At 51.8% G+C, this 24,910-nt stretch overlaps 2 protein-coding genes and 1 non-coding gene across 5 annotated transcripts; 2 read left to right on the top strand and 1 right to left on the bottom strand.

The window, feature by feature from the left end:
* The first annotated feature begins 1,427 nt into the window (after window positions 1–1,427).
* Window positions 1,428–9,290, top strand: EFS (embryonal Fyn-associated substrate). Of its 3 annotated transcripts, none has more exons than XM_016205835.2 (6): window positions 1,428–1,587; window positions 5,159–5,437; window positions 5,699–5,839; window positions 5,937–6,653; window positions 7,027–7,116; window positions 8,299–9,290. In XM_016205835.2, exons 1-6 carry the CDS (start codon window positions 1,570–1,572, stop codon window positions 8,731–8,733), a joined length of 1,680 nt encoding a protein of 559 aa, XP_016061321.1. In that variant the 5' UTR covers window positions 1,428–1,569; the 3' UTR covers window positions 8,734–9,290. The 3 variants fall into 3 exon arrangements, with proteins under 3 accessions (XP_016061321.1, XP_016061323.2, XP_016061322.1); XM_016205837.2 differs by having other exon boundaries at window positions 8,303–8,491; XM_016205836.2 differs by lacking the exon at window positions 5,159–5,437.
* A 6,922-nt stretch (window positions 9,291–16,212) lies between these two features.
* SLC22A17 (solute carrier family 22 member 17) lies at window positions 16,213–19,079 on the top strand. The gene is made up of 6 exons (XM_016205834.2): window positions 16,213–16,886; window positions 17,083–17,228; window positions 17,398–17,503; window positions 17,664–17,881; window positions 18,170–18,281; window positions 18,438–19,079. Exons 1-6 carry the CDS (start codon window positions 16,849–16,851, stop codon window positions 18,724–18,726), a joined length of 909 nt encoding a protein of 302 aa, XP_016061320.1. The 5' UTR covers window positions 16,213–16,848; the 3' UTR covers window positions 18,727–19,079.
* Window positions 19,080–21,290: 2,211 nt separating this feature from the next.
* On the bottom strand, window positions 21,291–21,393 carry LOC148094194 (U6 spliceosomal RNA). The gene has a single exon (XR_015716289.1). It is a non-coding gene; the product is annotated as a U6 spliceosomal RNA (small nuclear RNA).
* Between the last annotated feature and the right edge of the window lie 3,517 nt (window positions 21,394–24,910).

Raw genomic sequence — 24,910 nt, 5'->3', positions numbered from 1 at the left:
GAGGACCCCAGAAAGGCGCAAGGAGTGCGCTCCCGCCCACGGGAAAGACGGAGCTAGTGAAAGGGAGGCAGAGAGGCGAGGGGCTGGCGGGGGAGAGGGGGGCGTGACCGCGAGAGGCGAGCCCCCAGGAGGGGGCAGGCCAGGCCACCCCGAGGGCCGTCGAGAAGTCCGGAGAAAGCAGGGGCGGGGAAAGAGACCGGGAGGGACTGGCAGTTTGGCCGGAGGGTCCAGAGCTGAAACTCAACACCCGCCTAAGGAGGGATCGTCCCCCTTTCTCCTCCGCCCCTTCCCCTCCCCTCCCTTTTCCCCTCCCTCCTTTCTCTAAATCCCTCGGACTGAGCCCCGCGCCGGAGCCGAGAGGGCCCGAGGGGAGGAGAAAGGAACTGCACTGAGAGGGAGCGCGGGGCCGGGGAGGGGCGGGGAGGGGAGCCTAAAGGCCACGCGCGACCCCCGGAGCCTTCCCAGCTCTCTTAGTGTCCGCCCCATCTCCAGGCGAGTTCTCAGGCCCCTGCCCCTCCTTCAAGCCTTCTCTTTGCTCCTTTTCCTTTGTGGCCTTTTTCTTCGTTCCCAGACACCTGGGAGCTGCCCCGAGCTCTGGGGGAGCCAAGAAGCCCCGTCCAGGGTGCGCGTGAGCGGGGCGGCGCCGAGGGCGGGTGCGGGGCGTGGGCGCTGGCGCCGGTGGTCCCGCGCTGCGACCGAGGGGCGGAGGTGGGCGGGCGGGCGCCGTGAGCCCCTCTTTGGCTTTGGAAAGGCCGTCCCGCCCACTCGAGCCTCGCGTGGCCGCGGTGCCGTCGCGGCGCCCCAGGCCCGGGAGCGCTGACGGCTGGTGTGCGTGAGTGCGAACCGCCCGCCGCGGGGCGCGCGAGTGCCTGGGCCCAAAGCCGGCGCTCCGGCCACGCAGCCCCGCGGCCCCGCTCTCGCAGGCCTTTGGCGTCAGCCGGGCCTCCTTTCGCCAAGTTGGGCGAGTTTGAAGAGGGACCTACGGCTCAGTTCTAGCTCCCCCTCCCTCCGCAGCAGCGAGGCCGCCGCGTTGCCCCTGCCGCCCCGACCGCAGCGCTGGGAGCCCCGCTCTCCTACCCGCGGCGGGGTTGGACTGGTTCCTAAACTCGCTCGTCCAGCCCAACCGCCCCGGCGGCTTCTCCCAGCCCTCGGGGCTACCCTGAGCGGCCGGGACAGGCCCCGTCGAGCCCCTCAGCTCTCCCTCCTCGCCTGCCCCTGCCCTGGGAGGGAGCCGGACCCTGCGGACCTGGGGTGTCTCCACGGCCTAGGACAGGCGGCTCCGGGGGCCTGGCCAACCCGGCGGCCCCCGGGAGGCCCCGGGGCCCGAGCGCGCGCCTTTGGATAAGGTCCCGCAGCGACGCCCCAGCCCGCCCCGCTGCTCCTCCTCCTGCCCGGCCGAGCTGCCTCCCATTTGGGGAGTTTTGTGGGTTTTCTTTCTCCTCCTCCAACCTCTGCGGAGGCCACGACTCAGGCGCCAAAGCTGGGGGCCGCCTCCATGGTGCGGGGCCGCCGCTGCTGAAGTCAGCGAAACAGCCCGGCCTGGAGCCGGCCGCGCGCGAGCCCGAGGCCATGGCCATAGCCACGTCGGTGAGTCCGCCGGAGAGGAGGCTGCGGGGCAGAGACCCTCGCCGCTGCCCCGCGCTGTCACTCGTTTCTGCCTTCTTTGTCTCTCTCCTCGGTCTCTTCTCCAGGACGCTGTCCCTCTCCTCACTTTTGTTTTCCGTTCTCACTCCCCATCCCAGCCCCTGCGGTCTGGGTTCCCCCTTCTCCGCACCCCCTCCCCGTTCCTCTCTTTCTTTCTAGAGGCTGTCCTGGAAAGAGGGGAGGGGGCAAGCCTAGCCCGCGTCCTACCGGCTCATTTATTGGCGGGAACCGGGGGCCACTGGTGGCTGGCAGGGGTTTGTGATTGGGAGGCAAGTAAAAGGTTGGGAGGGGGCTGAAAGAATGGAGGTGGCTGCGGGAGAATGGGAGAGGCTGGAGGGCCCAAGAAGGCCCTTCTCTAGAGGCGGGATGAGGGGCAGGGAGGAAATGGAACAAAGAGGGAGATCAGGCAGGGGGAAAGAGAAAATAGATGGAGGGGGGAGGTGATGTCCGCCAGCCTCTGGCTACTTTCTGGGGACAAAGGGAGGAGACAGCTGGTTGGTATGATGGGACCGTGGGAGGAGGCGTCCCAGAGAGCTGTGGCCCACTGCCACCCCCCATTAAGGCAGCCCCCCCCTCACAAGTCAGCCTAGTCCCTGAGGAGGGGGTAGAGCAGAGTGACCACACCCATCATCAATCAGTCTATCAGCATCTGGGCCTGGGTGCCTGCAATTGCAAGGCCCAGAGGTTTGGCTCCATTGGACAGAATTCAAACCTAACACTGGGAGGAGCTCTCCACAGCCCCACCTCTACTTTCTGTCTAGCTCGCCTTGTCTGAATTCCAAGCAACTCTGCTCTCTTTCCACCCTTCCCTAGGCCCTAGGATTCCCAGCGAAAGCTAGGCTGCCATCTGCTTTCTGGCCCCCTCTGAATGGGTACTCTGGGAAGGAGGCTGGAAAGAGAAGCATGACTCCTGACATCCTCCATGTCCCTGTAGAAGAGTTCAATTTTCACTCCTCAAACTAAACTCCTTTTAGTTCCTCCATCTGTATGATGGTGAGAAAAACCATCGTAGTTTTCAGAGCCAGGAGGGAGAGGGAGAGATCCTGAAAATCGTGGGTGTACTCCGACAAAGATGCTGGCTCAGGAGCCAGCTGGTCAGCTATGTAGTCCCAGGAGGCAGATTTTTCTTTTTACACACCCCTGGGGGGGGGGGAGTATGCTAATGAAACTCATAAGATCCTAATAACAGCTAATATTTATTGAGCATTTACTAGCCCTAAGCTTTGTCTTGGTTGCTTCACACATTATCTCATTCAGCCTTCACAACATCCTTGTGAGGATATACTATTATTATCCAAAAATGGATATTCAGATAAGCATATGGAATTCTACAGAAGAAACTGAGGCTCAGAAAGGTTTAACAATCTGCCTAAAGTCACCCAGTTCCGTATGCTTCCAAACTGTGGTGTTAAACCCCTGGCTAGATCCAAAACACTGAGTTATAGTTTACAGTTAGAAAAGTGTCATGCTAACCAGGAATTTGTGTCATCTGGTTAGCATGTTTTCCTTCTGTGGGACAATGTCCTTTAGAAGCCAATATAATCAGAAAATGGTTTGATGAGTTTGGAATTGGGCAAGAGGAGAAGTCAGTTTGTTGTTGAAATCACCCAGCCATGAAGGGCTGAACAACCTCTCCACCCGAGGGAAACACCAGCCAAGGGAAACATGCACTCATGCTGGGCATCCTTCTTCCCAGGGCTGGTGGCTAAACACAGCCTGAGACTTTTTGCTGAATTAGCCCATGTGGATTACCTGCTCAGTTATACCTACTACCTGCTCTCCATCACCACTGCCCGTGATGCTGCCAACAGGCTCAGTCACCTAGCAAACATAACTGAAGTGGAATATATTTCAATACTGAGTGGTTTGAGCTTGATTCTACCAAAGAACATTTGGAACCAGAGCCCTGTGAAGGGTGACTAGCAAAGGGAATTTGTGTATAATCTGAGTCATGGACCTTCTTGACTTAACCACTGTTACTAATAGAAGAAGAAAAAAGTAGATCCTTTTTAAAAAAAAAAAATATATATATATATATATATATATATATATATATATATATATTATTGATTTTTAGAGAGAAGAAGGGAGAGGGAGAGAAAAAGAAACATCGATGTGAGCAGAGCATCAATCAACTGCCTCCTGCACTGCCCCCTACAGGGGATCGAGCCCCTAACCCAGGCATGTGCCCCTACCGGGAATCGAACCAGCAACTTTTCAGTGCACAGGGACGATGCCCAACCTAACTGAGCCACCCCAGTCAGGGCAAAAGTGGATCCTTAATGTTTGTGATTGTGGAGAGGCAGTAGAAGAGCAATCGATAGTGCAGGCTTTGGAATCAACAGCCTGGGGTTCAAATCATGCCCCACCAGCTGTACCAGCTGTATGTCTTTGGGTAAAGTTCTAACCTCTCTGTTCCAGTTTCCTTTCCAAATGGGGCTAATGATGGCTCTTCACTCCTAAGGTTGCTGTGAGGATTAAATGAGATGAGCTGATTAGTGCAAAGACTTGCACAGTGTCTGGATACATAATTTGCACTTGGTATCTGTAACTTCCTACCTGAGCATGTGGCTCTCCAAGGAAAAAGCTTAGATGGCCCTACCAGTCAAGACTGGAAACAGGCTGATAAATGCTTGCTCTTGGTTGGTCCACCAGCCACCCTACACACACATACACACACACACACACACACACACACACACCTACCCCTCTATATACTTTTCTCCATGGTAACCTTAGCCTCTCCTGAGAACCTTATTTGCTCAGATTGAGAACAAAACAGTTGCTTGGGTTTCTGTTTTCTTCCTTATTATGAGCAAGTACTGTCTGGGCTAGGCCTCTCCCAGCCTCTCTCAAAGTGAGGGGTCTCTGCACTTTCATCTAACCTTTGGTTTGTGGGAGATGCTGACTGGGAAACGGGGAAGGTAAAGGAGATTCTGTGGGAGACCTTAGCAGGACTTCCTTGTATACACAAGGCTTTGGAAGAAATTCATTTAGCATATGTTTATTGAGAACTGATTCCAGGTCAAGCACTATTGCAGAGGCTAGGAATATAGCAGTCCTTGTTCTTACAGGACTTATACTATATTGGGTAGAAATCAATAATAAAAAAGTAAATAAATAGTATAAAGTATTATGAAGGAAACAATGAGTAAAGACAGACACAGAATGGGGTGTAAGAAGAGTGAAGAAAAGATCTCTTTGAGAAAGTGACATTTAAGCAGAACTGAAAGGTGGAAAAGGGCCAGTGGGGAAGAGCCTTCTGGGTAAGGGAAATAGCAAGTGCAAAGGCCCTGAGGTGGGAAAGAACTTGTCTAGTTCAAGGAATAGAAAGGAAGGGGGAGTGCGCAGGGAATGAAGTGGGAGACAAGGCAGAGCCCAGGCAGGAAGAGTTGAGACAGGCCAGATTTTTAGCTTGAGGGAAATGAAGAGCTCTGAAGTGTTTTGAGCAGGAGGTGCCATGACCTAATATGTGTGTGAAGACCCCTCTTCCCACTCCCACCTCACCCACCAGGCCCAGCTGGCCCGGGCACTCTACGACAACACCGCTGAGTCCCCCCAGGAGCTGTCCTTCCGCCGAGGGGATGTTCTACGGGTACTGCAGAGGGAGGGTGCTGGTGGGCTGAATGGCTGGTGCCTCTGCTCCCTGCATGGCCAGCAGGGCATTGTGCCCGCCAACAGAGTGAAGCTCCTTCCTGATGGCCCGGCACCCAAGCCCAGCCTCTTCCAGGTGCCCCCAGCCGAGCCTGGCTCACCATATCCAGCCCCAGAGCACAGCAATGAGGACCAGGAGGTGAGAGCTAGAGCCCTCCCAACCCCAAGTCAGGAGACCCCCTTTCCCTTCTGCTGGTGCCTGCAGCGAGGCTGGGCAGGGAGAGCCCTAAGATCGCAGCTCTTCAGGGCTCTGCTGTAGGAAGCCTGTTTGCCAGCCCTTTCTGGGTTCTACTTCCCCTTGGAACAGGGAGGGGGTTGGAAGGTGTCTACGCTCCTCCAAGGCACACATTACTGATTCCCTGGTCCCCCTCCTCCTGACCTACACGTCTCGATCCCCCAGGTGTATGTGGTGCCACCCCCAGCTCGGCCCTGTCTGACCTTAGGATCTCCAGCTGGATCCTGCCTGCCCTCCCCTGACCCCATCTACAAGGTCCCCAGAGGCAGCAGGACCCAACTGGCTGTCCCTGGAGATGCCTTGGAGGTGAGGGGTAGAGGTCTGTGTATGTTGGGCAGGGAACAGATAGCTCTGGAGGGAGTCCAGTGCTGAACCTGATGGTAACTGGCCACTCCCTCTCCAGGTCTACGACGTGCCTCCCTCTGCCCTCCGAGTTCCCTCCAGTGACCCTTATGACTCCCCTGCTTCCTTTTCCTGCCCTCTGGCCCAAGTCACCTCACAACCCCCTGGAGAGGATGAAGCTCCCTACGATGTGCCTCTGGCCCCAAAGTCACCATCAGAGCTGGAGCCAGATCTGGAATGGGAGGGCCGAGAGCCAGGGCCACCCCTCTATGCTGCCCCCTCCAACCTGAAACGAGCATCGGCCCTGCTCAATCTGTATGAAGCACCTGAGGAGCTGCTAGCAGATGGGGAAAGTGGGGGCACTGATGAGGGCATCTATGACGTGCCCCTGCTGGGGCCAGAGACACCTTCTCCAGAGCCCCCGGGAGCCTCAGCCCCCACTGACCCGGACACCCTGGCCCTGCTTCTAGCCAGAAGCCCTCCACCCTCACACAGGCCCCGGTTGCCCTCTGCTGAGAGCCTGTCCCGCCGCCCTCTGCCTGCCCTGCCCGTTTCTGAGGCCACCAGTCCTTCCCCAGCTCCTTCTCCTGCCCCGGGCAGAAAGGGCAGCATCCAGGACAGGCCTCTGCCCCCACCTCCACCCCGCTTGCCTGGCTACGGGGGTCCCAAGGTCGAGGGGGATTCAGAGGGCCAGGAGGTGGAAGCTGATTCAGCAGGACACCACAATGAGTATGAGGGCATCCCGGTGGCCGAGGAGTACGACTACGTCCACCTGAAGGTAAGCTCACCTCTGGCCAGCCCCACTCAAAATGCCCCCATAGAGAACCACAGGGAGGAGGGAGAAGGCATGGGGCCCAGATGCAAACCCTCCCTTCCCTCCTTCCCCTCCACTGGCCCTGCACCTTCTGGTCTGGGACCCCAGTACTTGGCCACACCACTTGTACCAGTGTCATATTCCTCCCCCTAAATCCAGGCTGTGGTCCCTGAGCCCTCTGACTTGCCACCAGAGCTCTCTCAGACCTGGTGTCCAGGGACTGAAACCTCTGATGGCAGGAGAGACCTCCAGAAGGAAGGGGAAGTGGGAAGGGCCAGGGAGGCCACCCTGCCCTGCTCTCCCACCCCTGCACTGAGACCCTGACCCCTTCCTGCAGGGTATGGACAAAGCTCAGGGATCTAGGCCCCTGGATAAGGCCTTCCCCGAGGATCCTGAACTGCTGGAGAAGGGGCCACTGGAGCAGCAGGTAATCCTGTGTGGGTGATGCTAGAGAAGGGCCTGGGGAAGGAAGAGCAGGAACAGAGCAGAGGGAATATTCTTAACTGAACCATCAAGGGAACTAGATTAGGACAGGGGTAAAAGTTCATTGAAATGGAGCAGTTGGAGAAGACGAGTTAAAATTCAAGAGGAAGGAGCTGGAACTTAGAAAAGGATATCAGGAATTCAGAAAGCGGGGAAAGAATGTGTTGGAGAGGAATCAGAAAACCAGGCAGTTGAGAGCAGCAAGTTTCTGGGCTGTGGGTTAGAGCTGGGCCAGATGACTTCTGAGGCTCCTTCCAACTGAATTCCTGGGTTCCTAAGAGACCTGGCTCCTAATCCTGGCTCCACCATTAAGAAGCCAGGGGCTCTGAAGTGGGCAGTTAACCTCAAGAAAGTGAGGTGTCTCCTTCACCCTGTCTAAAATAGTCTTAATCACAATAGCTACCATTTGTCAGGTATGTCTCAAGTGCCAGACCCTGTGCTAAGCACATCACATGTGTCAACACTAATCATAGCCATAGAAAGTGCTCATACAGGGCATACAGCATTCAATGCTCTGTCCTGAGCCCTTTCTATATATTGTGTCAATTCATCTCACGGCAGCCTTAGGAGGCAGATACTAGACCTGCACTATCAAATGTGGTAGCCACTAACTACATATGACTATCAGTTACTTGAAATGTGGCTAGTCTGAATGGAGATGTGCTATAATATAAAATGCACACCAGATTTTGCAGACTTGGCATGAAAAAAAAAAATCTTAATTTATATATCGAGTACATGTTGAAATTAACATTTTTTGTATTTGGAGTTTAAAAACAAAGCAGTTTGTTTGTTTTTACTTTTCTTAATGTGGCTATTATAAATGTTAAAATTGCACGTGTGGTTCACAATATGTTTATTTTGGACAGTGCAGTACTAGTGCAGTTTAGAGATAAGGAAACAAAGAAGTTCAGAGACTTGTTTGAGGTTGTCTGAATCCAGATTGTCTGGCATCAACTCTGCCGCTTGCTATGAGCATCTAAATTTCCTGATGGCAGAGGTAAGAGCTAAAGGGATTGCACTAGGAAGAAAGGGCTGAGGCGCAAAGGGAGGGTAAGAGAAAGGAAACGAGAGCACAAGTGACACTAATGAGAGTATCCCCACTGACCACTCCTCTCGCCCTTAGGAAGTCCTGTCCCCAGGGAAGCCACCGGTTCTGCCCACTGGAGACCTACAGCTCCTGCACTTCTATGCAGGGCAGTGCCAGAAGCACTATTCAGCACTGCAGGCAGCCGTGGCAGCCCTGATGTCCAGCACCAGGGCCAACCAGCCCCCAAGCCTCTTCGTGCCCCATGGCAAGCGGGTGGTGGTGGCTGCTCACCGCCTGGTGTTTGTTGGGGACACCCTGGGCCGGCTGGCAGCCTCTGCCCCTCTTCGAGCACAGGTTGGGGCTGCAGGTACAGCACTGGGCCAGGCATTGCAGGCTACTGTGCTTGCTGTCAAGGCGGCCGCTCTGGGCTACCCATCTGGTTCTGCAGCCCAAGAGATGGCACAATGTGTGACACAGCTGGCTGGGAAGGCCCTGCAATTCACCACCCTGCTCACCAGCCTGGCCCCCTGAGGGCCCCTTGGCCTTGCTCTGCCCCTCCCTTGCCTGCCAGAGTACCCCTCCAGTCCTTGGGCAGCTGGAGGTGTCTCTTTTAGGGACTAGTAGAGGTGGCAGTTTTTCCCCATTCCTGCCCCTTCCAGTCATCTCAGTCTCTCACAGAGGTGTCTCTTCTCCCCATCCCACAGCTTTTTGTATGAGCCATTTTGTATAAGTTATTTTTATTTAATATACCCTGCTTTGTCAGGAGCAGGTGCCAGCCCTCTGTGGCAAGGAAGAACTGGACTCTTTCTCCTCTCTCAGCCTGGGGCAGTCACCGCACTGCCACCACCTCTGAGAGCTTGGCCCCAGAGTCAGGTGGCTGAAACCTGGACCACCTGGAGCCCCTTTCTTGTCCTGTTTCTTGGCTGTAGAACATCAATGCCTCACTGTTAGTTGAAAATGAGGGCAGTACATTGATTGCCCAGAATGTGAAGTTCTGGGAGAAGCCAGAGGACCCCTGCCCACAGGAAACTGGAGAGAGCTGGGCCTCAGACACTGGGCATGCACCTCAATAAACCCTGCTGTCTGGTTCCTTGACTGTTTCTTGGGAGCTTGGGGGGAGGAGATAATGCAGGCCTGGTGCCCTGAGTCAAACCTACAGGGCACACACTATGGACAGGGTGCCTTTAGGCATTTAGGGGAAATTAACTTCACTCAGCAAGTTCCCAGCTCCCATGACGTGCCATAATTCTGAAAGCATATGGGGGAGGGGGGTTGAATGGACATAAATCAGTTAAAGTAAGTAAATTTTTTTAAAAAGCCACAGATTTGGATTTGACAGTTGCTGGCAATGGAAATGAAAAGGGTGATGTGAAGGACTAATTACATGACAGGAGAAGCCATTGAAGGAGACTTTAGACAGGATGGTTAGCAGGTGATATCTGAACTGAGACCCCACGGATGAGAAAACCCAAAAGAACTTGGCAACTAGCATTCCAGGAGACACTCATGACTGACCGGGGGCCTCTCCAAGACATTGTCTAAAATGACATTATTAGAGAGGTACACATGTGGAAAGGCTGGCCGTATAGTCTTTAAAAGCTCTGTACTGAAGAGGTCACCCTAAGTCAGCTTTGTGCCTCAGGATAGCTCTGGTCAGCTGGAGAGTGCTGCTGGCCAGCCAAGGTGCCCTCTTCCTTAGGTTAACCCAAGTGGGTCTGGCCCCTTAAACTCCCCTTCCCAGGCTTCCAGCTGACCATCATTCTGGATACACCATCTTTTAGAGAAGCTGAGGGGCTGATGAATGCAGTTTGTTGGAAGTCCATAGTCCTCAGGGCTTTGGTGGAAAAGATGAGCCATAGCATACATAGATGGGGATCACTCTAGCCATTTGCCACAAGCGAAGTTCAAGCCACAGATCCATTGCTTCAGTCCTGCTTTCCTAAGATGCCCTGGCACAGTGACTGGATTGGAAGCACCCCAAAGTTCAATCACCTCCTAGTTTCTTGGCATCCCCTGTGCATTTGCCTCCGTTATGGGTTCCTTCCTTATTTCACTCTCAAAAGAAGACTCATTTCCAGATTCTGGGGCCACCAGAATTCACCCTTATATGTTGAAGACTTGTAACAGGAGCCATCCTCCATAATCCAGAAAGAATGTTAAGAGATCAGCTTGGAATTAGAGCAAGTCTCAGAAACGTCATGTACCTGTGTCTGCAATAAATCCTGCCAGTCCTCGGAGTCCTGGTTTCAGCTTTGATATGAGGTTGATCATAATGGTCTCACAGGGTTCTTGTGAGGCCCTAACAAGATAACGCACGTTAACAGCCCAGCACCACATAAAGTTAAGGGATGACTCCAGGATAGACACAAGAATACAGACAAATAAATCCTCAAGGAATGTTGGCTGTGCCAGCACCAAAGTAAATTCTGAGGAGGTGCTGAAATGATTTGTGGGGAGGGAAGTGGTGGGAGGCTGCTAAAGGCATTAGAAGAGTTTCCCATATTTGGAAAACTTCTGAACAGAGGGGACAAATTAGAAGTGTGGTTCAGTGGATAGAAGAGGGAATGAATCTCCTGACAGACTGACAGGACACTCCCTTTCAGTCCTTCCCTGAGATTAGAGAATAAAGTACCTATGAGGTATCAAACCTCTTAGAAAAGTGCATCGCTAATGGGGATCTGGTTTAAAGGCCTGTGATTCTTCATCTCTAACTAGCTCCCAGGTGATGTGGTGCTGTTGGTCTGTAAATCACACTAAGGAGCAATTCTGGGAGTTAGGGAAGGCTTCTCAGGCAAATATGCTAGAGCTGACTGCTGAAGGATGAGAAGAACTTGACTAAGGGGGAGGAGAAACTTAGCATAAAAATAAGCTTGTGCCAGGTCCTGTGGCATTGGGGGGGGGGGGGGGAAGTCCAGTGTGACTGTGGTGAATGTTTGAGAAGTGAGATGGAGCTTCAGAGAGCATGGGCCAAGCATGCAGGGCCACGTATGAGCTGTCTAAAATATTACTATCTACCTTAATGGTGAGGAGAAGCCATTGAAGGTTGTTAAGCAGGAAAGGGACATGAACAGATCTGCATTTTGAAAAGATCAGTCCACCTGCACTATACATAACAGACGGGGAAAGGAGATTGACACAGTGGACACAGAGCACCAGTTAGGAATTAGGAGGCTTAAGCAGTCTGTGCAACAGGTAGCTTGACTAATGGTGGTAGAGATGGAGAGAAGCAGAATATAAGAGAAATATATAGGAAGTAAAATGGACAGGATTTGTAAAGGAGTTGATGTGGGCATATGGACGAGGGCATTCTAAGGACTGTCACCTGAGCATCTGGCCACAATTGAATGACGAGGATGCCATTCACTGAGGACACACTTGAAGACAACCAAGTTACTGGGGGTGAGCATGAGTTTGGTCTTGGACACATTGAGTTTGAGGTCCCTATGGATCATCCAAGGAAAACCGTCAAAGAAGAAGGCTTCAAGGGTCTGGGGCTCTGAAAAGAGGTGGGAGTGAAACTGGTAGTCAACAGTGACTGAAGAACGGATTTCTCCCTCAGTTCTCTGAAACGCCCCCTTTCCTACTCCGTAGCTGCATAAAAATTCCCTACTTTTACTTCTTGTGGAAGATGAATTTGAGAGCTCTTGCTCTCCTGTCCTCTCCATTTGGCCAAATCAAATAAACCTCTCTCTGTCTCCAAGCACCAGCGTCTCGGTGTTTGGCTCACTAGTGCACTGGGCACACAAACCTGACTTTGGGGAGGTGGTTCAGTAACAGGAGCTGGAAATGTAAATCTGGGTACGAGGTTTGTGTTGGTTTGTATTGTTTATAGTGAGGATGAAGCTGTGGGCATGGGTGAGATCCCCAGGTGCAGAGAACAGTGTGAGATAAGAGGAGGGCCTAGGACTAAGCCTCTGAGGCTCACAGGCACTGAGTGATGATGAGGAGCGGGATGAGCCTGCAGCAGAGAAAAGAGAAAGAGGAAGCAAACCAGGAAACTGTGGGTCTTTGCAGTCAAGGAAGAAAGTATTTAGAGGAAGGGGTGGTCATCAGTGCCAAATGCTGTTGAGAAATTATGGTGACTCAACCAGAGTGAAATGTGGAGAAAGTGGTCCTGTGCAGGAGTGCAGCCAGGGCTGAGCACAGGGCCCAGCCCAGCCCTCCATATGCGTGCCCTGCACAGTAATTGTCATTACACTCGTCTGTCCCTCCAGTAAGCTACTCCAAGGTGTTTTGTTCATTCTGTTATCCCAAAAGCCTAGCACAAGGCCAGGCACAAAGTAGCAGCTTCATAAATGTTACTGATGAATGAATGAGTGGATGGATGGGTGGGTGATAAGGAAGAACTGGAGGCAAAGAAGGAATCTCGCATCTGCCTCGGTTAGCTGCTATCCTTCAGCTTTTTTCCCTTTTTACCGCAATAGCCTCAGACGCAGGGAACAGAGACAGAGCCCACCCCTTCCCTCTCCTGGGCCCTGGCCCCCCTTCCTCTTCTCTGACGAAGAGTCTGGACCGAAGGTTCTGCTGACGTGAGAAGGGGAGGAGAGTCTGGAGGAAGGGGAGGAGAAATCGGCGCAGAGATCGCAGAGACGAAGGAGGCACCCGCGGCTGCAGAGCTACAGAGCGGGGTCTCTGGGCTCTGCGTGCGGGAGCCGGCGCACCGCCGGGCCAGAGGACAGGGCATCCTTTCGCTGCGGCCCGGCCGGGCCCCTGAGGTCGGCAAGCTGGCTCCCCGGGTGGCCACCGGGACCCCCGAGCCCAATGGCGGGGGCGGCAGCAAAATCGACAGCAATGTAGAGATCGCCCCCAGCCCCAACGGAGTAAGTGCCCGCGCCGCGGGCTACGCCATCCCTTCCCTCGCCCGCGTCCAGCGCCCGGCCTTTCCCCGCGCGCATCCCCCGCCCGACTGCCCCCCCGCGCGCGCCCGCCCTCTTCCCTCGCTTTGCGGTTTCTCCGGTTCACCCTTCTTCTGCCTGTCCCCGCCCCCACCCCACCCACCCAGCAGGTCGGGACCCTCGGAGATGCGGTGCCCACGGAGCAGCTGCAGGGTGAGCGCGAGCGCGAGCGCGAGCGGGAGGGGGAGGGCGACGCGGGCGGCGACGGGCTGGGCAGCAGCCTGTCGCTGGCCGTGCCCCCCGGCCCCCTTAGCTTCGAGGCGCTGCTTGCCCAGATAGGGGCGCTGGGCGGGGGCCAGCAGCTGCAGCTCGGCCTCTGCTGCCTGCCTGTGCTCTTCGTGGCGCTGGGCCTGGCCTCGGACCCCATCTTCACGCTGGCGCCCCCACTGCATTGCCACTACGGGGGCTTTGCCCCCAACGCCTCTGGCTGGGAGCAGCCCCCCAACACCAGCAGTGCCGGCGTCGCCAGCCCGGCGCTTGCTGCCAGCGCCGCCAGCCGCGTTGCCACCAGTACAGACCCCTCGTGCAGTGGCTTTGCCCCGCCGGACTTCAACCACTGTCTCAAGGACTGGGACTATAACGGCCTGCCAGTGCTCACCACCAATGCCATCGGCCAGGTGAGGCGCGGGGGTGGGCCGCGGGTCTGGGGGCGGGCTGCGGGCCGCCAGCGCAGGGCCTCACGCCCACTCCGTCCCTCTCACATCCCCAGTGGGATCTGGTGTGTGACCTGGGCTGGCAGGTGATCCTGGAGCAGATCCTCTTCATCTTGGGCTTTGCCTCCGGATACTTGTTCCTGGGCTACCCTGCGGACAGGTGAGGGCTGCCAGGGACAGGGCAAGCAGAGAGGAGGGGGTGCTAGGCAGGCTAGCCGAGGCAGCTGGTGTTGGCAAGAGGCCGAAGAGGAGTGGCTGGACTCTGCAGCCTTCAACGGACTTCTTCTGTTCCATGATATGCAGCCCCACCCCTGCCTCAGTTGCACTCCCCATCAGGAAATATTCCTTCCATACTTCTTCTGCACAAGAAAATGACTTCACCCCAATTCCCCATATCAATGGACCAACAGCATCATCTCCAAAGACAATAAATAGCTCCATCTCTATGACCAAAAACCTTATCTCTACACATCAAAAATCTTAGCTCCTCCTCCATTGTTCCTATCACCACTAACCACCTCCCTCACCATCTTCATAGATTAATGGACTCAACCCCATTAATAGCCCCATCCATGTGGACTATTAGCTCCATCTCAATGGCCTCATTTCTAAAGATCATTATGTTAATTCCTAACTATCAACTGCCCCATTCCCATTGACTAATATAGTTCAGCTCTATACACAAATGATTCTACCCTCATGGGACAATAGTCCAACCCCCATGGATCAATGACCACAATAGCACCATTCCCCCAGAAATTAAAGGTCCCATCTTCATGGGTCTTCAGTGCTCTCAGATCCTCTCAGACCAAAAGCCCCATTTCCATGAATCAGTGGCCTCATCTCAAGGATCAGCTCATTCCCACCAACCAATAGCTTTCCCCAGGAATCAAAGGTCCCATCTCCTCTGATTCTCAACAGTCACCACTGACCATCCTTATGGATTATTAGACTCATCTCCACTGATCTACAGTCCTATCTAAATGGATTAATAGCTCAACTCTCATGGATCAAAAGCAACCCAACGTTCAGTAACACAATTCCCTAAAATCAATACCTATCCTCACTGCCCAGTAGTCACACATCCCTGTGGGCAAATTATTCTAAATCCATAGGTCAATAGCCCATCCTCATGCATTAGTGGCCTCGTTGTCACAGACCAGTAGCATCATTCCTATGAAATCATAACCTCATCACCTAAGACCAATAATTTAGTCTCCTAAATTCAGTAGCTTTAACCCCATTAACCAATAAACTCATCTCCATGGAAATATGGCCCCACTCTTTTGGGTCAATAGCTTTATTCCCAATGGCCAGTGATCCCAATCTTCATTCCCAAAGGTCTTTGGTCTTATCCCCAAAGATCACAGCCTGGCCTCCAAGGCTCAGTAGCCCTATCCATCATCACTGACCAATAGTCTAATTTCCCCTGATCTGTGACCCCATCCTTACTGATTATCCCCATGAATTAATAGATTCATCCCCACTGACCAGTAGTCCCACCCCATGAATCAATGGCTCCATCCCCAAAGATCAATTGCCCAATCTTGAAGGTTAGGGCTTATCCCCACTGATCCATAGTCCTACCCCATGGATATAATTTATCTCCATTCTCATGGATCAGTGGCTCCATCTTCTGGCCAGTGGCCCCATCTCCACTGACCATCCCTATGGACTAATAGACCCATGCCCCAACCCCATGAGACAATGGCCTCATCCCCCAAAATCAATTACTCAGTCCCTTAAGATCAATTAGCTTCATCCTCACTGACCAATACGATCCCCTTGCACAAGTGGCCAATTGGCCCACCTCCATTGATCAGTAGCTCCAACTCCCTACATATATCAATAACTCCATCTTCTCTGACAAGTCTGAGCAAGACAAGCTTCATCCCAACTGACCTCTATAACCAAGAATCAGTGGTTCCAAGTCCCCTAAGCAATATCCCATCTCCTCTGATTATTGGTCTCACTTCCATGGAGAAATGTCCACAGCATTTCCAATAGCCCCATCCACAAGAGTCTGGTCCCACCCCCACAGGACCATAGCAATACCCCAGTGCCTGGTTGCCAGACATCACTTACCCATGGTGCCAATCCCTTCCACATTCCTTAGTCCCAGTCCAGCTCTTGCTCCCAAGGCCCCATCCTCATACCTCCAGCTGTGAATTGGGCAGCTGGGCCCCACTCAGCAATGCCTCCCCCAGGGAGTCTCGATGACCAGCGGCCCTGCACTCTTTCCAGGTTCGGCCGACGTGGGATTGTGCTGCTGACCTTGGGGCTGGTGGGCCCCTGCGGAGTGGGAGGGGCTGCTGCAGGCTCCTCCACAGGTGTCATGGCCCTTCGATTCCTCCTGGGCTTCCTGCTTGCCGGTGTTGACCTTGGTGTCTACCTGATGCGTGAGTGGCACCCTCCAAGAGGTCCTTCCCTTGGGGCTCACCTCTGCTTTTCTATATCCCAGGCCATTCCCACTGCCCCATAGGGTCCCCTGTCCCTTCTTCAGCCCCAAATTTCAGCTGTCCAGAATCTCAGCCGTCTTTCTGCCCAGGCTTTGAAGAATCCAGGGATCTCGCATCTCTCCACATCCCTCTCCCTCCACTATCTTTAAGAACTCCCTTGCCCTAGACTTACTGCTGTCAGGGAATAGTCTTATTTTAAAAATGAAATCCTAACTAGCTGTGTGACCTTGAACAAGAGTTGATATGAAGGTCAAATAAGGTCTGATGTGAAAGGGCCTGTAACTGGGAACGCTGAACACCTATCAGGGACTCTGACCTTCGAGCCCTCCCAGGTTTGAGCAGGAGAGGAGAGGACTGAACAATCTCTCCACTCTTTGCCATTCAGAGGTTAGTCTGTGGGAGGCCACAGATGTAGCCTCCACCCAGGGTCTGACCTCACTCTCTGTCCTCCCTTCCACCTCCCCCCTCCTTCCTCCCTGACCTCTCCTCCCTGTCCCTGCTGTATCTCCAGGCCTGGAGCTGTGCGACCCAACCCAGAGGCTTCGGGTGGCCCTGGCAGGGGAGTTAGTTGGGGTGGGGGGGCACTTCCTGTTCCTCGGCCTGGCCCTTGTCTCTAAGGACTGGCGGTTTCTGCAGCGAATGATCACCGCTCCCTGCATCCTCTTCCTGTTTTATGGGTCAGTATCACTATTCACCTGCGGCCTGGTCGCTCTCACCTTCCCCTCCTGCTTAGCTGTAGCCCAGAGGACGCCCTCTTCTCCACTGCCCCTCGCCCAGGCTTGCCCCAGCCCCAGCCCTTCAGAGGGGGCAGTTTCCCACCCCTGTGTCAGGAGATGGGAGGCTTCACCGTGTACCCTGCACCCCTGCCCCCAGCTGGCCTGGTCTGTTTCTGGAGTCTGCACGGTGGCTGATAGTGAAGCGACAGATTGAGGAGGCCCAGTCGGTGCTGAGGATCCTGGCTGAGCGGAACCGGCCCCATGGGCAGATGCTGGGAGAAGAGGCCCAGGAGGCCCTGCAGGGTAAGACAAGGGTCCCTAAAGATGATCTCTCACGTGCACACATGACAATGCCCTCTGCATGGTTATAGCTGTGCCCCTTCTCCCAAGGTCCCCACCACTCATGTGTGAGGACCCTGGGTTCTCTGCTGCTACTTCTAACAGACAGCTCCTCCCTTTCTCTCGCCCAAAGACCTGGAGAACACTTCACCTCTCCCTGCAACATCTTCCTTTTCGCTCGCATCGCTCCTCAACTACCGCAACATCTGGAAGAATCTGCTTATCCTGGGCTTCACCAAGTGAGCCTGGGTGTCTGAGCCAAGGGCCAGGCCAGTAGCTGGGATGGGGGCTGGCTGGGTGGGGAAGGTCTGAGGACACCCATAGAGGGCAGCCAGGGCCGTGGAAGATTGCGGGTGGGGATGCAGGCACCCTTCTTTGCTTTCCTACCCGTTCTCACAGCTTTATTGCCCACGCCATTCGTCACTGCTACCAGCCTGTGGGAGGAGGAGGGAGCCCATCAGACTTCTACCTGGGCTCCCTGCTGGCCAGCGGCACAGCGGCCCTGGCCTGCGTCTTCCTGGGCATCACCGTGGACCGATTTGGCCGCCGGGGCATCCTGCTTCTCTTGATGACCCTCACTGGCATTGCGTCCCTGGTACTGCTGGGCCTGTGGGATTGTGAGTACCCTCCCCTCCCCATAGTGTGGGCTCAGCAAAGGAACCCAGGCAGAGGTATCTGAGACAGGCTCAGCCACAGCTTCCGGCACAGGCCTTCAAAGACAAGACCAGCCCCTGCCCAGATCTCCACAGTCCTTCCACTGGCCATGCATGCTGTCTGTTCTCCCAATCGGGGAATGCCCAGAGTTCACCCAGCTGGCCATAGGATCAGAGGGCAGGGGGGTGGAGCCAGGGACAAAGCCAAGCATGTCTCCCGCCTCCATTCACACCTCCCTCTTGGTCCTCCAGATCTGAACGAGGCCGCCATCACCACCTTCTCTGTCCTTGGCCTCTTCTCCTCCCAAGCCGCTGGAATCCTCAGTACCCTCCTTGCTTCTGAAGTCATCCCTACCACTGTCCGGTGAGAGCAGGGGAGCTGCCAGGGGCAGGGGCAAGGCCAGGTCTCCGGGTCCCCCACCAAGGACAGAGCCTGAGGGATGGAGGAGGAAAGGCTGCTGGAGAAGGGTTGGGGTGAGACCCACAGCTAGAGGTTGAATGCCAACTCCATCTCTCCCAGGGGCCGAGGCCTGGGCCTGATCATGGCACTGGGGGCACTTGGAGGGCTGAGTGACCCAGCCCAGCGCCTCCACATGGGCCACGGAGCCTTCCTGCAGCATGTGGTGCTGGCAGCCTGTGCCCTCCTCTGCATCCTCAGCATCATGCTTCTGCCCGAAACCAAGCGCAAGCTCCTGCCTGAGGTGCTCCGGGATGGGGAGCTGTGCCGCCGGCCTTCTCTGCTACGGCAGCCACCCCCTAACCGCTGTGACCATGTCCCACTGCTTGCCACCCCCAACCCTGCCCTCTGAGTGGCCTCTGAGCACCCTGGCAGGAGGCTGGCTCGTACAGAAAGGTGACATAAGGCCCTGATAAGGACATTGGGAGGGTTGAGGAAGGCAGGGCTGCCCATAAGGCTCAGAGGCCCCTCACGCCAGCCATCAAGGAGAGCTCAGAGGGCTGCCCCAACCCCATTCCCTCCCTGCTGCTTTGTGTTCACTTCCTTGGCAAGAGTCAGGGGACAGGGAGAGAGCTCCACACTGTAACCACCTGGTCTGGGCTTCATCCTGTGCTCAAAGACATCCTCCCAGACCTCATTCTTTCTTGCTCTATCATTCTATTTCAATAAAAACATTTTGAATAAATGAGCATACCATAGCTTGGACTTCCCTCCCTTCTGTTGTCCTTCTAGCTACCTCTTGGGGGAAGGTTTCTCAGTGGAACCAAAACCAATAACAATCTCCCTCCCTCCCTGTGCCCTGCCCCCTCATCTCCCCTCCCCCCCCCATATGTTAACTATGTAGACAACTACCACCCATTACTGATTGCTATGCTGCTAGGAGAGGGCTAGGCACTTTACAAACCTCATTTAATCACTTAATCCTTACAACACTGCAAGGTAGGTATTTGGATCAAAGTTTTTTGTTGTTGCAAGCAATAAAAATGGACTCTAATGAACTCAAACAAAAAGGAAAGTTATTAAGAGGGATGTGGTGGGGAGCTAACAGAATGGAAGGAGAAGCAGAACTAGTCATAAAAGGTAAGGAACCAGAGAGGCCTCTGGGGTCCAGGGAATAGGACCAGCGATATTTTTGTCACCTGGATGAATGAACTCCAGTGGGATTCAATCTTTGGGTCGCCCACTGAAGATTCATTTCCAGAGAGCAAGTGACTGGCTAACTTGAGTAACATGCCACCCCCACCATACTACTGACAACTAGGGAGATGGAAAGCAACACCTGAGTGCTGTTTGCAGAAGTAGGACTGGATGTTGTACAGGTAAAAACAATGAATACCCACTACAGTCTTCTTCTTTTACAGATGAGAAAACTGATGCTCTGAGAGACTCAGTAACTTGCCCAAGGTTACAAAGCTAATGAGTGACAGAGCTGGGATATGATTAGATCCAGGAGCTGGAGCTCTTCATTGATGCACACTATGGCCACCTCCCCAACTCCTTCCAAGCTTTGAGCACTACCCTTGGAAGTGAGGGGTGAGTCTTTAGGCACTCGGTGGTGGCAGGACTTCCACCTCTGGGACTGCCTCTCAGACCAGCTTTACCACTGGCCTGGCTTTACCACTTTGGGCAAATCTCTTAACTTCTAGCTTCCTTCACGGGTTACTCTGAGGATTAAACAAGATAACACAAGTGCCTCTTATATTACTCCACTAGATGGTAAGCTCCTTGAGGAAAGAAACTTTGTCTTACTCAACTTTGAAACACCAAAGCCTGACACATGATAGAAGTTAAAAAAATTAGTATTTGTTCATTCTTTTAGCAAATGGTGCCTGTTTTATAGATTAGTACCATTCAAGATACAGGGCACAGGCCATCCTTCAAGGAGCTTAAAATCCATCTAATACTAAGAATATTAAAGAGGCCTGGCTGGTGTGGTTGAGTGCTGACCCATGAACTAGGAGGTCGAAGTCCAATTCCTGGTCAGGGCACATGCCCAGGTTGCAGGCTTGATCCCCAGAAGGGGGCATGCAGGAGGCAGTGAATCAATGATTCTCTCTCATCACTGATGTTTCAATCTCTCCCTCTCCCTTCCTCTCTCTGAAATCAATAAAAACATTTTTTTTAAAAAAAGTATTAAAGAGGAGGGAGAGGCCAGTGGCTTGGACCACCTAAAGGCTGCATCCTGAAGGAAGTAAGACTTCACTTAAAGGCAGAAAACCCTCAGGGAAGAGCCTAGGGCTCACCTCAAAGGATAAAAGGGAGAGCAAAGGCCTGGAGGTAGGAAAGGGTGGAGTGGTCATGGAGAGAGGGATTCTTAGAAAAATCAAAATTTTGAGGCCAGCCACTTCCAGAGAAGGGAGGACCATTACCCACAGGTTCCCACAGCACCAGTGTTCCTATCTCCTTCCCCTTTGCCAATCCCTGTCTGAGGCCATGCTGCTAGGATCTCAGTAATAATAATAATGTTACCGGAGAACTCATAAGAACCTTTCTCATCTAATCTCCACAGCCCCTGAAATATTTTTATCCTATTTAACTACTGAGAAAATGGAAATGAGTGAAATTCAGGGATCTGCCATTAAGTGGCAGAGCCAGGCCTCAAACCCCTTCTGGCTGCTCTTTCTATACCGCAGTTCCTTCGCAGTTACAAACTTTGCATCACACATTCTGTAGAACAATGTCTGTGGGGTTTTAACTGACTCCAATATTGACTTTTTACTTTGGATAGCTGATGATAAAACAAGAGATCATACCGTTATCTCTAGTGAGTCTGTGAGAACCAACAGGTTGGGACATAAGAAAGCACTTATACTTTTTGGAAGAGTCCGTGTAGAGCCAAGGAGTTATTTATGTGCTAATGACACTGTCCAACACACACTGTAAGTAATGCTATCAATGAGGCATTTCTTTTTTATTTTTAATATGGAACGCTTCAGGAATTTGCGTGCCATCCTTGTGCAGGGGGCATGTTCATCTTCTCTGTATCGTTCTAATTTTAGTATATGTGCTAAGTGAGCACTTTTTTATTGACTTTTAGAGAGAGAAAGCGAGAGGGAGAGAAACATCAATGTGAGAGTGAAACATCTATCGGCTACCTCCTGTAAGACTCCTACCGGGGATGGAGCCCAAAACCCCGGCATGTGCCTGACTGGGAACTGACTTGGCAACCTCTTTCAGTGCACTGGAGGATGCCCAACTGAGCCACACCAGCCAGGGCTCAAAGGGGCATATTAATGAACCCATTCTTTGCATACTGGCTGGAAAAAAGGACAGGGTAGGAAAATAACACTAGCAAGATAGAGCAGCTCCTGCAGGAGGGTGAGTGGAAGAGAGCAAGATTCTCCGACTTTGACAGTAGAGATGAAGGCAAAGAGAATGGAAGCATTTGCAGAGAATCAATGCACAGGGGAAGACACAGACCCTTGTCCCCAAGCAATTCACAATGCAGGTGGAAAGGGTCAATCAATGTGTGTAGGTGAAACAACTAAGATCTTGTCAGTTGCTCTAAAATTGACCAACCACATGATCTCATTGGATCCTCGTCAATAACCCCATGAAAAAATGACTATTATTTTTTTGGGCTTTTACTGAGGTTTGAAAAGGTAACTTATTCAAGGTTACCTGACTGGTAAGCAATTAGAGTAGCCAGATCTTGAGACCTGAGAGCCTGCAATCTTCTTACTAAATACCAGATAGGAAATATGTCTAAACACTGTGAAAGAAAGTATTATTTACCTTGTAATATTAAGTTTAGGAGTTACCCCAGGAACTTGGATAGGGTTTTCAGGCAGACAAAAAAATGACTACTCACCTTGGAGAGGCTGTACTGATTGAAACATGAACAGATTTTAGAAATGTTTCTAGCTGGATTCACAACTAAGAGCCATAATGGATTATTGAGGGGAGCATTAAAAGGATATACAGGGTACATTTCTAACCTTAAAGAGTTACATGAAGCCCGGCGCTGTAGCTCAGTGGTTGAGCATCAACCCATGAACCAGATCGAGGTTCGATTCCCAGTCAGGGCACATGCCAGGATTTCAGGCTCCATCCCCAGTAGGGGGCATGCAGGAGGCAGCTAATCAATGACTCATCCTTGATGTTTCTATCTCTCTCTCCCTCTCTCCCTTCCTCTCTCTGAAATTAATAAAAACCTACTTTAAAAATGAAAGTTATATGAAGGCCATGAAGGCCACTCCCATTCCTCTCTTTCAACCTAGCCTGGCCTTCAACCAACCAATTTTTACTGATTATCCACTACTGTCTGGTGCTGCCTCAAATCTGGGGAAGGGCTCTGGTCCTTGCCTATGAGAGCTCAGAAAACTGAGACAAATCATTACAATCTTGTATGAAAAATGCAAAGAAATGTAAAAACTGCTGTAGCAGCTCTAAAGATGAACGGATATACTCTATTGGAGACAGTCAAGGAAAGTGTCTGATATTTGGATTGAACCTTGAGTTTGCCAGGGACAGAAAAGAGAAGAAATAATGCAAAGCCTAGAGGCATAACAGAACATGGTGTGCATGGAGAACAACATGTTTATTTTTAACATCCATGGGATAAAGGGCACCTATGAAAAACCCACAGCTAACATATTTATCAGTGAAAGGCTAATAAAAGCCTACCTCCTAAGATCAGGAACAAGGCAAAGATATATGCTCTCACCACTTCAACATTGTACTGGAAGTTCTTCTAGCCAGGAAAATGAGGCAAGAAAATGAAATAAAAGGCACCCAGAATGAAAAGGACAATATAAAACTCTGTATTTATAGATGACATGATCTTGTATATAGGAAGTCCTAAGGAATCCACACAAAAAAACTATTAGAATTAAATAGTTCAGCACCCTGGCTGGCGGACTGTTGTTTGGAACGTCGTCCGTACACTAAAAGGGGGCAGGTTCGCCTGGCCAGTGTGGCTCACTGGTCGAGTGTTAACCCATGAACCCAGAGGTCGTGGGTTCGATTTCCAGTCGGGGCACATGCCCAAGTAGTGGGCTTGATCCCCAGTAGGGGGTGTGCAGGAGGCAGCCGATTGATTCTCTCTCATCGATGCTTCTATCCCTCTCCCTTCCTCTCTCTCTGAAAGCAATAAAAAATTTTTAAAAAACCTCTAGGTAACATAAAATAAATAAATAAAATGATGCAGCTGCTTTGGAAAACAGCCTGGCAGTTCCTCCAAATGTTAAACATAGTTACTTTAAGACCTAGCAACTCCACTCCTAAGCATATACCCAAGAGAAATGAAAAGGTATGTTCACACAAAAACTTATACACAAATGTTTGTAGCCGCACTATTCCTTAGTCAAAAAATGGAAACCCAGATGTCATCAACTGATGACTGGATAAACAAAATGTGGTGTAGCTATACAATGAAATATTGTTCAGCCATAAAAAAGGAGCGAATTATTGATGTATGCTACCACATGGATGAATCTTGAAAACACTGTGCTTAGTGAAAGCTAGACACATAAGGCCACATATTATACAATTCCAGTTATATAAAATATTCAGAACAGGCAAATCCATTGAGAAAAAAGTAAACTAGTGGTTGCTAGGGGCTGGGGGGAGGGAAAATTATGTATATAAATACCATTGAATTGTACACTTAAAAGACACATTTTATGGTATGTGAATTATATAAAAAAACAAACTCCATAGAGTTTTTTGGTGAGATGCAAGTCAGAGGTATGGCAAACTGACACTTTCTAATAAAATTAGTTTCCTTACTTTTTAAATTTGTTTAGAGAGAGATGAAGGGAAAGGGAAAGAAACATTGATGAGAGAGAAAATCCATCTGCTCCCTCCTGCACGCCCCCTACTGGAGATGGAGCTCAAAACCCAGGCATGTGCCCTGACCAGGAATAGAACCAGTGACCTCTTCTTGGTGCATGAGACGAAATTCAACCTGAGCCACACCGGCTGGACTTTTCCTGTAACAAATTCTAGCACCTACAACAGTGTGCAGCACTTGAAAAGTACTTGGTAAATGATTATCATAGGCATAAAAAAGGGGGGAAAGGCATGAGAAATTAACAGGGTTGAAAGACATTCAAAAATTATGTCATGATTTGAGAAAGGCTACTCATTTAAACCATACATAAAAGGAAAGTTATTATGCCATTGAAAAAACCTAGCAACCTATCTTCTCTATTGCTGTCAGGTTACGCAAATCCTACCTGAAAAAGCACTGGGTTGTCTTCACTCATTTTATCACCTACAGTCTAAGGATCTCTGACTCAGACCCACCCCAGAGAAATCTTGTAAACAGGCTCTCCCAATCTCTCCCCTTTACACTTCCCTCCTACAGATTCCCAGTAAGACTGGGCTCATTCCTATTCCTTTTTAAGAGAGAGCTTATCAGGAGTGATTGACAGAAAAGTAACCAATCTTTCCCAAGGAAAGCAACTAACTTTCCAGTGCCACTGTCTCTAAAATTACTGATGCTGCTACAGAGAAAAAGACCAGGTAAAGTTGAAAATCTGATTCCTATAAGGATAGGAACCAGTAGGCTCAGGATAAAGGGATCCGAGATA

Source organism: Miniopterus natalensis, chromosome 1 (assembly GCF_054644295.1).
Source record: "Miniopterus natalensis isolate mMinNat1 chromosome 1, mMinNat1.hap1, whole genome shotgun sequence".
In the NCBI taxonomy this organism is placed as follows: domain Eukaryota; kingdom Metazoa; phylum Chordata; class Mammalia; order Chiroptera; family Miniopteridae; genus Miniopterus; species Miniopterus natalensis.
This window is presented reverse-complemented; position numbering and strand designations above follow the sequence as displayed.